Source organism: Herpailurus yagouaroundi, unplaced genomic scaffold (genome assembly GCF_014898765.1).
Source record: "Herpailurus yagouaroundi ecotype Mexico unplaced genomic scaffold, PumYag 196, whole genome shotgun sequence".
In the NCBI taxonomy this organism is placed as follows: domain Eukaryota; kingdom Metazoa; phylum Chordata; class Mammalia; order Carnivora; family Felidae; genus Herpailurus; species Herpailurus yagouaroundi.
In genome coordinates this window covers 8125046-8135720 of record NW_024412427.1, presented here as the reverse complement: position 1 = coordinate 8135720, position 10675 = coordinate 8125046, and the positions used below count along the sequence as shown (strand labels likewise).

The window sequence follows — 10675 nt, the reverse complement described above, 5'->3', positions numbered from 1 at the left end:
TCTCCCTTTCTCTCTGTCCCTCCCCTGCTCGCCCCCTCTCTCTCCAAGTAAATAAGCTTAAAAAAAAAAAAAAAAATGAAAGCCAAGATATGTAAAAGAGAAAATAAAAAAACTTTCCCCTCAAATGTGTTATAAAATGTCCCAAAATGGTAAAGAAAAAGATAAAAGCAGTGGTCCAGTAAGAAACTGGTCGTCTGATGCTGGAGAGGCTGGAATGTGTGGCTGGACCCCAGCGTCGAGGAGGGACTCCCCATTCCCAGGCCTGCCCACAAGGCATCTCTCTCAGCCGTGTTGTGCAGGAGCAAGAAAGAAATGGATCTGACTGCCCTGTCGGTCAGAAGGGGAAACTGAGGCCCGGGAAGGGATGTGGCAGCCCCCGCCTCCCGCTTCCTCCTCGAGCCAACCTCCTTTCTTCTGAGCTGTCCCCTGCAACTTGCTAGTTTTGTCCAGCATTGCCCACTTACTTACTTAGAGGACCCTTCAAAAGCCATTTGACCTCTCTGAGCCTGCTTCCTGTCTGGGAATCGAGGACACTAACAATCTCCCCCGTGGGATCATTGAGAGGAGGAATTGAGGGAGCGTACAAAGAGGCGCGTAGGTAACCGAATTGCTCCTGCCCGCCTCTCCTGGCTACCCTACCCCTCCACCTCCCTCAGGTTCCCCTCCCCGGGCCGGTCTGGGGACATTTCAAGCAGAGCCCCACGAAACACCACCAGACGCGGAGCCATGGCCCTGGGCCTCCCCTGGGCACCGCATTCCCGAATGGGGCTCTGAACCCGAGATGCGTCTGTGCCCCGGCACAGTGCCGTGGGAACACATGAGCTCCAGCACAGGGTGAGATCCCTTGGTAGCTGTGTGGCCTTGGGCAAGTCATTTTGTGTCCGAGTGCCTGTCTCCTCCTCCATAAGTAGAGATAATAATAAGAGTACTCACATCGCAAGGTTTTGGCGAGGCCGGAGCTCGGCACGGCGCTGAGGGGGTTTCGCTCAACCTGCTTTGATGTCTCTTCTGCCCCACTGCCCCCACCCTCAGTGGCCCCCGTGGGTGGGTCCGGCCCTGCCCGTCTCCGCACCCTGCCGACAGATCGTATGGCTCACCTGGGCACCAGGGGTTGAAGAGCAGGATGAAGTGGCCCAGCACGAAGCTGGAGCCCTGGTAGCCGGTGGAGGCCTCCAGGCTGAGGCGGTACAGGCCGATGGGGGCGTTAGGCGGGGTGCTGAGCTGCAGCGAGAGGGCACTGTCCTGCTGGCCCACCACCTTGGCCGTCCAGGCACCTTCCTCCACGGCATCGGACAGCGGGAAGCGGGCCCGGGTGCCGGCCTCCTCGCTGGGGGCTGGGCCTGACAGAGGAGAAGCAGTGGCCGTGAGCCGGACGTGGGCAGGGAGGGACGGCGGCAGACCCGGCGGGGGCCAGCACACGCCGGGGGTCCCACGGGCCTGGGTCGGAGGCCGAGGTGCGCTGCCGACCGTCGAGGGAACTTTGGCGAGAGGTTTCACCTCCCTGAGCCTGGGTTTCCTCGTCTGTAAAGCGAGGGTCAGACCCCGACCTCGCAGGGCACTTTTGCGAGAGCATGCGACAGGTCTCGCGCCCACAGCAGGTTCCCAACCGGACAGATGTCTCCCGGGGGAGGGGACCGCTCAACCTGGGGCAGGGCCTCCGTCGCACTGCCTGGGCTGGCGTGACTTTGCACGCCCTTTCTCTGGGCTCAGTTTGTCCCTCTGTAGCACCAATGGATGCTCCATTTCCTCCTAAATCCTTTACCTGAAAGGGTCCAGCTCTTCCTTTCAGAAGAAGAAGCCCAGACTTTGAGTAGGATAAGACCTTGGTCCTCTGATGCCCCACAGGAACCCGTCTGGGAGGCCCCTTGCTGGTAGGTGCTGGCCCATCCAGCCTCTAGGTGTCTGTCTCCCCAGGGCCCCCTCCGGCTTTTGGCCTCTGTATCTTCAAAGGCAGTTCCAAGGAGGTAGTTATAACCACCGCCCCCCACCGCCTGCTTTCCCTGAGACCTCTTGTACAGATGGGAAAACTGAGGCTCAGAGAGGAGGGGGTCTCCCGAGGATATCGTAGGGGTCTGGGGCAACGTCAGCATCTGAGCCCAGATCTCTAGGCTCTGGGCTGTCCTCCAGGGCGCCTCTCATTCCTGTGGTCTCTTGTGAGGGGTCTGGAAGCTTCAGCGAGATAGGGAGCCTGCTTTTCCTGGTGCGGGGAGGGCCCTGCCTGGGCAGGCAGGTTTGAGTCATGGGAGGGCGAGGAGGGGCTGGTCATCTTTTCTGGACTTGGGTGGCCGAGAGGAGAAACAGAACCTTCTCTGCCTGGTTGGGCGGCTGCCCGGGAATGTTTATTTTTACCCTTTCATCTCCCTCCCTGGAGCTCTGCCCACCTGCTGCTAACAATATGGGGGCTTGTTCACTGAGGGGCTCCCTCCCAGCACCCTGCCTCCTCCTACCCACCCGACAGCCCCGGCCACACCCGAGCCCAAATATAACCATGAGCTAACAGGCATGACACAGGCCTCCGAGGCCCTGACTGGGTGCCAGGAGTCAGCTATAAGCCTGAGAAGTCAGGCAGCACAGGGCCCCAAGAGCCAGCCTGGGTCTGGTCCCCCTTCTCAGGTTCTGAGTGCTCCGTGAGCTGGGGCTAAGTCACCAGGCCTCTCTGATCTGCAATTTTCTCATCCAGGAAGAAAACAGGCTTGGACCACATGCCTGAGGAGGGTCGATCCTGTGTCTGAAACTGGCTCTGTGACCTCGGACAAGCTACTTAGCTTCTTTGGGCCTCAGTGTCCTCATCTGTAAAATGGGGTCAATTACAGTATACCTAGCTCCTCGTAAGGTCATTGTAAAGCCTAAAGCAGTTGAGGTACATCGCATGGTGCCTGGCACACAGTAAGTGCTCAATAAATGATAGCTCTGGTTTATTATTGTCACTATCACTTCCTGGCCCGGTTTGGAGGACCGGCAAGGGACTTCTCAGGAAGCGTTCAAAACAGTGACCAGTGCGGTAATTGTGCAGTAAATGTGAGCATTCCTCAGTGTTATTAAAAGTCAGAATCCCCAGGCCAAACAACAGATTTTGAGGACTGGGGCAGAATGTAGAAATTGTCTTGTTCAACTGAATCACTTTACAGATATGGAAACTGAGGCTGAGAGGGACAAAGGCGGGGAGACCAGTTTGTCTGGGACAGCCCCAGTTTATACCTGCGGCCCCAGCATAATTCTTAATGGTGTCCTTTCATTCTCAGAAATGTCCCTGTTTGGACATCCAGTGATCTGGTCACCATGGGAATAGCCTGGGCCAGGTCCCATAGCCACTGTCTCTATTGACATACCACCCTCAAGGACAGGTCAGGAAACATTTCCCTTTCTCCCCGTCCTGGGGCAGCCGTGCACACACACACACACACACACACACACACACACACACTGCTTTTTTCCAAGGGTCCCCGAATGGGGGGGTCAGGGAGAGAACAGGTTGTTCCCCACACCCCACCCCACCCCCGCCACCACTGCTCACATAAGCTGGCTTCGAAAAGTCATCGGCTTTGGTTTCACATCTTTGTGGGGCCAGAGATGCTTCGGGGAATCCCTGTGGGCCTAAATGACCTGGAGACCTGAGGAGTCCTGGGGACTATCCCAGACCATGACTGGGTGGAGTAGGGGGGTGGACGAGGGCAACCTTCCAGAGGAAAGCCCTCTATTAACCTCATAAAGGTTCTTTTCACTCCCTCAGGCTGGCCTCACTCCCACCCCACTCACCCTCCAAAGCTTGGTCCCCTCTTGGAAGGAAACAGCTTTATTCCCATGATAAAGTGTTTGTCTATTGCGGTCTGTGTCCCGTAACAGAGCCTGTCAGGTCTCCAACTGTCTGGGTGAAATACACAGCATCCGGGTATGTGTAGGATCAGGCCACATACTCCATTCACTGAGTGACCTCTCTCAGAGCTGACCTCGCCAGCTCTCTCCTCTCTCTGGGCCTCAGTTTCCCTTAGGAGGCAGGACAGGCTGATCACAAGCTAGAATGTTCCAGCACAAGAGCAAGGTGCTCAGGCCAGGCCCGGGGCTGGGTGCTGATCCAAACCAGGCCTTGAGGTGAAAGGCCTGGCTTCCTGGTATTGTCTCTCAGGCTTCCTCAGCCCATGGGAGGGTCTTGGTGGCCCAGACAGGGAAGCTGTGTGCATCCAGAGATAGAGTGCCCTCCGTGTCTGCTCGAGGGCTGTAGAGGTGACCAGCACAGACCGGCTATGGTTTGAGATAAATTGGTAGAGACTGGAGAACAGAGATTAGCTGCTGGGATGAGAAGGTCAGCTGTACCCACCCCCTCCCCCAACCCTGAACTCGAGGCCTAATTACCTGGCACCAGGCCGCCTAGACAAATGGAGAAGAAGCAAGAAAGGAGATGCCTTGAAAGAAGAGAAAGAAGGTGGGAAGTCAGTGGTAGCCTCCTCTGGCAGTTTCTCTACTGTTCCATTTCACAGAAGAACAAACTGAGGCCCAGCAGGCCCTTATGGTGATTAGGTAGATATGTCTGCTGTCAGCTCACCAGTGAAAAGCCTCAATTCTGGGAGCAGGGTTTGAACCCTGCTTTGTCCTTAACTTACTGTGTGACCTGGGCAGGTAACTTGACCTTTCTGAGCCTCAGTATTTTCATCCATAAAATGGGGTCTCAGTATGTTTCCCAGATGGGCAGATCGAGAAGGAGCATGCATGCAGTAGGTTGCTGTGATTCTCATCATCCCAAGCCTGACCCTGACCTTGACTCTTCTCAGGGTATCTTACCCAGCACATAACTATCATATACTACAACCTTCTACTTTACAGAGAGGGAAACTGAGTTAGAAAGATCAGAGGCTCCTGGATGCTCCTAAGTTCAGTTAGAAAGGGCCCCAAGGGGACTGGTTTTGTGTGTGTGTTGTGGGGGGGGGGTGCTGCCCCTGGGTAGTAGGTGTATCTGTGCCAGAAGCAGAGAGGGAGGAAGGAAAGGCATAGGGAAGATATCCATGGCCGGTCTGCAAGCACCATGATAAGCCTTATCAAACGGCCACCCAGGTAAATATGGGCCGCAGCCTGTTTGCTGCTGTCTCTGCCCTCGGTGGTCTCAGAAAGAACTGGCCTTTCTCACCCTTGGGCAGAGTCCCAGCCAGGTGGCCCCTAGCTGACCTCAAGGGAGTGGTTCCCACCAGGAGCCAAATCCAGAGATTCGGCATTCGAGGCCACTTTCCCAGGAATGGCAAGCAAAGAAGATTGGGAACTGGGCATGTGGGGATGAGGTGGCTGGGGCCACCCGTCACTGGGCCCCCCAGAGCAACAGCAGCAGCGGCTACTAACGTCTACAAGGCACCCCGCCACGTCTGGCCCTTCTCACCTGACACCTTCTACCAGGAGTGCTTTTCACAAGATAAAACTCAAGCCCAGAGAGGCTACGCAACTTGTCCAAGGTCACACAGCGGGTAGGCAGTCCAGTCCGCACCAGAGCCCAGGTCTGCCACCCCCTGAGCCTGAGGCAGCCCTCCTGAGGCCTGGAGAAGGAACTATGGGAACACAAAATTGTCCCCTCAGGGAGATGGCAGCTGGGTTCTCTCCGCTACCCAGAGCCAACGTAAGCCCGATCCCAGAGGCCTTCAGGTTATGTGGATTGGGGGAAGTAGCTGTTGATAAGAGTTGGAAAGCTGTTTTGATTTGGGCAGGATCTTGATGACCTTTGTGGTAGGAAGCTGTTATCCAGGGCGATAACAGGTTTTCTGGAACCGGGTGTCCAACAAACTTGTTTACGAGGCTGGGTGGCCTGGGGCGTCCCCTTTCCACTTTCTGGGCCTCAGTTGCCTCATCTGTACAATGGGGCTAGTGGCCGCTAGGACCTTCTCGGGCGGGGGGTGGCAAAGAGGAACGGAGCCACCTGCCTCATCGTCAGGGGGCCAGGAGATCACAGAACAGAGCAGGTCGGGGCGACGGGGTGGTACTCACCGGTCGTGACACTGAAGGTGAGGCTGTCCACACTGGCTTCGTAGTTTCGGCCCTCGAAATGCAGAGTCAGCCGGAAGGCCTGGCCCCGCCGCACCACCAGCTTCTCCCGGCACAGGTCGGCTGTGTGGTGGCCACGGCCATTGGCCTCCAGCTCCAGGTCACATCTCTCCAGAACCAGTTCTGCGGAGACAGCAGGAGGGGCGTGAGCCTGAGCCGGGATGGCCTCCCTCAGCCAGTTGTGCCCTCGGGGCTCCGTGGATGTGGGGATCCCCAGGAGCCAGGCCTCTCTGGATAATGGCTATCCGCCCTGCCCCCTCCCCAGCCCCCACCCCGCCCTGTCACCCTGGGGTCAGCCGGGGCCGAATCTCCCCGACGACTCTTCTCTTCCTCATAGTCACGACGCCGTGCTCACTGTCATAGTCACAATGTCGTGCTCACTGTGGCGTGGTGGGAGAAGTCCTGGCCGCCTTCCAGCATCGTGACCTCAGGCAAGTCCACTTTCTGGACTCCCGTTCCTCACCTGTCACGGGACTGCTGTGAACCACTTTGTACAGTGCCTGGCACATAACAAATGCTCACTCAACAGGAGCTATTCGGTCAAGATTAAAGGGTTCTTTTGTTAAAAGTGAGGTGGGGCAGTATTGGGTGGAGGTTCGACTTTGCCTTTTAGGTTCGGCTTTCAATTTACAGGGCATACAGAGGACTGAGGGCCATGTTAAACACAGAACCAGGATGCGATCGACAAAATTCACCCTCTGGGAGACAAAAGGCAGAGGAGTTGGTTGTCTCAACAACTAAACCGCAAGGTGGGGCGTCTGGGTGACTCAGTCCATTAAGCGTCCGACTCTGCATTTCAGCTCAGGTCACCGTCTCCCGGTTCCTGAGACCGAGCCCTGCGTCTGGCTCCACACTGAGAGCACAGAGCCTGCCTGGGACTCTCTCTCTCCCTCTCCCTCTCTCTCTGTCCCTCCCTCACTTGCAGGCACGTTCTGTTTCTCTCTCTCAAAATCAATAAATAAACTTAAAAAAAAAGACTGCAAGGAAAAAAAAGAAAAAAATTCATTGGAGGGAGAAACTATAGATTAAGAGAAACAGAAGACACATTTCGACCCATCGTGTTATGTGGGCCTCATCTGGATCCTGGTCTTTTAAAAACTATTCTAAAACGTTTATTACACTCATGAGACAATCACAGATTTGAATGCCCGTGGAATCGTGGCGATATTAAGGACTTTTGGTTAATTTATTCATGTCTTAAAGAGAGAGAGCCCTTATGTTTTACTGAAATATTGGCAGGTGAAATGGTGATGTCTGAGATTTGCTTCCAAATAACAGGGGCAGGGGTGGGGAGGTGAGGGGTACCGGGCGGCAGGAGCGGCCACAGGAGGCTGGGTGATGAGAACACAGGCATGTATTATATTCTTCTCTTTACTTTGATGTGTCTTCAATATTCTCCATGATAAAAAAGGTTTGAAAATGACAGAGGGTTTGGAGACTTCTGGACCTACGCTTTTCAGTTCTGCAGTGCTGCTGTGTGATCCTGGACGGGTCTCTCTCCCTCTCTGTGCCTCCTCGGAAGTCTCAAAAGGCTGCTGAGAGGACTAGGAGAGGAAGCTGGGCCTAGCCCAGGGCAGAAGTTTGTTATGTGAAAGCTCTATTTGTAGTTTCAGAGGGAGCTAAAGGCCAAGGCAGGGGTACAGGTCACGGGTGGGGGTGGGGAGTCCGAGGGAAGCACACACCTCAGAAATCCTGGCAAGCTCAAAGTTAAGATTAAGAAGACCGCAGCGTGGGGAGAGTGGGCAAGGTGGACTCTCAGAGCCGTGGGGCCCTTGGAGAGTACGCGGTCCAGCTGAGACCCAGGGGCAGGGATCTGCCCAAAGTCACCCAGCAAGTGGGTCCTTCCACTGGGCCATCGACTCGGGTGCCCTGCTTCTGCCATGGAAGATCCCCAAGTGCCCGGTGACTGCTGAGAGAGGGCTTTGACACGGCTTTTCTCCCCCAAAACCTCACAACAAAGACTCCACCTATGCAGATACTATCACCACTGGGAGGAAATATTCCGAGGCAAGCTGCGGCATTGGGATTTGAACCCGGGCTGTGAATTCTGGAGCCTGCACTGGAAGCCCCTCGCTCCACAGCTCATGGTTTGCTCCCCATCTCCCCCACTCCTTCCTTCCCTTCCCTAACACTCCCGTGTTGTTCTGAGCCTGGGAAGAGACCCGAGGGAGCTGCCCCCTGGGGCTCACAGCAGGAGAGACCTCCCCCACCGCCAGGGAGGGCTTCTGGCTGGCCCGCTAGGGTGAGGAAACACTGTTTTTGAAAACTTCTACTCCAGAGAGCTTAAGCAGGAAGAGACCACCATCGTCCCCCTGGAAGACCATAGAGAGATTGTCAGTTCCTGGGCTGGGACAGGTGGGGTGCTTTCTTGGGCTATTATCTAAAGAGGAATTTCCAGAAGTCATGCCCAGCTCCCAAGGTGCAGAAGCACCGAGCTCCAGGATCACAGGATTTCTGCACTGAGTAAAGGACCCCAGGTCTCCCAGGCCAGCGGGACCCCTGTAGGAGACGGCCACTGTGGTAATGGGGCAGGTAGGTCATCCACAGCTGGCACCTCCAGGGTCCCCCAGCCCCACTGAGCCTCCCTCAGGGCCAGGGATGGGAAACTGCATCCCAGATGCCACCTAGAGGACCCATCACAGCCAGCCCTGAGCTGGTTTTTGATCTCACGTGTTGGGGAGCCAGATCCCAGCTAGGGACAAGGGGAGCCCGAGGTCACACGGTAGGTCAGCTTCCCTCCTCCCGTCCCTGCTCCACATGCCCCATGTCCCTCTTCAGAGCCCCTCTCCCAGCGCCTCCTTCCCGGGCTGCAGTGTGGTGTGGAGGCCCTCTCCACATGGACTCGAGCCGAGAGTTAGCCGGGTCACGGGGTCCAGCCGCTTTAGTCCACGGACACCCTGCATTGCAGAAACCCCTCCCCTGGGACGGGAGTGCTGCCACCGCTGCGACTGTGTGTGTGTGTGTGTGTGTGGAGTGGGGGAGCAGGTAGGAAATTAATCGGACCCCGACTCCACTCCCCTTGGCCCTCACGGATGTACCGAGGGCGACCCATCCATGTTTTATGGGAGGGGAAACTGAGAATCGACAAGTGGCCAAAGACTGGGGTTGCAGAACTTGGGGGCCGGAGGGGACCTTAGAGAACATGTGTGCTCTCAGCCCAGAGGGTGCTAGAACCTCTTCTCTGGCCCCAGGGCCAAGGAGTCAGCCAGGCATGACTTGCATGACTTGTACGACATGCAGGCCTCCTCCCCGCGCCTGGCAGGGACCAAACAAAGCTAAGTGTCCTGAGGCCAGGCCAGACCCCGCTGCACAGCTTCGTGCCGGCCGGCCCACGGCAGGGACCCAGCCCCGCTAACTGACCGAGGACAAGTGACAGTGGCCCGTTAGTCCAGTGCTCTGCAGTTGACAACACGCCTGCATGTTCCACTGCTTTTGTCTGATTCGGGGAGGCAGGGGTTAATGATTTTGCCCTGGGGATGGAAAGGCCCCAGCGGGGCCAGGCCTGAGGGGGAGCCAGGCCCTTCTCACCCAGCCCAGCCTTCCTGTTGCTCTCCAGACTGGGGAGAGCGCCTGCCAGGTGTTGACCCCCAGCCGACCATGGCACAGGGGGGACCCCTGAGACAGGGAGGGGTGGCCAGGCGCCGGCCCGTGAGTTGGCGGCAGCGCTGACCCTGATACTCACCCTCGGCCATGGTCAGGTGGTGGCGGTGGCTCCTCTGACGGGTGGCAGGCCCCTCCAAGTGCGACCACTGAAGGCGAGCACTGCCGAAGCTGAGAGGGACAGAGAACTTATAGCCCGCTTTGGGCGGGCAGGGGGCGGGGCCGCGCCAGAAGGCGGGGCCACGGCGGGGCCACCTTTGCCCATTCTGGGCCCTGCTCTCAGCCAGTTCGGGTGCACCGGGGGCAGGAGCCTGAGTGGAGAGGAGTGGCAGCTGAGCAAGGGCGCCCCCTGGGGGAGCGGACAGCCCTCAAGGCTGCGACGGCAATGGACAGAGACACAGAATTAGATCAGGACACACAGAGACCCCTGGACACATCATCAGACTCTGGGTGATAGAGGCACTTGGGCACAGAAGTACACACACACACACACACACACATCATCATCATCATCATCAGGTGTGGACACAAGCAGAGCGGGGCACCCACAGACACACAAAACTGCAGAAACTCTGAGATAGACCCCCACGCAGACGTGGGCTCGTGTGCAGACATGCACACATCCCACAAAGATAGGCACACCCGCACCACTTCCTGCGGCAAAACTGATAATCTGCCTCTCCCGTCCACCCCTCGGCCCATCTCATCATCCGTCGTCCATCCAGCAACCGGTCCCCTCCCCCACCCATCTCTCCCTCTCTTCCCCTCCGCTCCCTCCACTGAGTTTCCCTGCGGATCCACTGTGTGCCAGAAAGAAACAAAGCCAGACTTCCAGGGACTCAGCCTCTGACCCCTGGAACCCAGCACCTTGGCCGAACTCATCCTGGTCTCTCTGGTTCTCCAGGCTCCTATGCTTCCTACCCACCAGGAAGCCTGAGCAGGGAGGGTCCCCGGAGAGACTGGAGCCTGTGGGCCTCCCCCAATTTTTTTTTTCTGGAACAAGTTCCATACGTATTGATGGATCTGGGCTACCAAACTGGCCTCAGTTTCCACTCCT

General features: G+C 57.0%; 1 protein-coding gene across 1 annotated transcript in view; it reads right to left on the bottom strand.

Annotated features, from left to right (window-relative positions):
- Nucleotides 1-9823, bottom strand: part of TGM2 (transglutaminase 2) — a 32005-nt gene extending 22182 nt beyond the window's left edge. Inside the window, exons 1-3 of the mRNA XM_040447083.1 lie at nt 9701-9823; nt 5962-6141; nt 1098-1340 (exon numbers count right to left, since the gene is read on the bottom strand). Coding sequence (XP_040303017.1) covers nt 1098-1340; nt 5962-6141; nt 9701-9710 — 433 coding nt within the window. The 5' untranslated portion in view covers nt 9711-9823. The remainder of the gene's footprint in view (nt 1-1097; nt 1341-5961; nt 6142-9700) is intronic.
- Between the last annotated feature and the right edge of the window lie 852 nt (nt 9824-10675).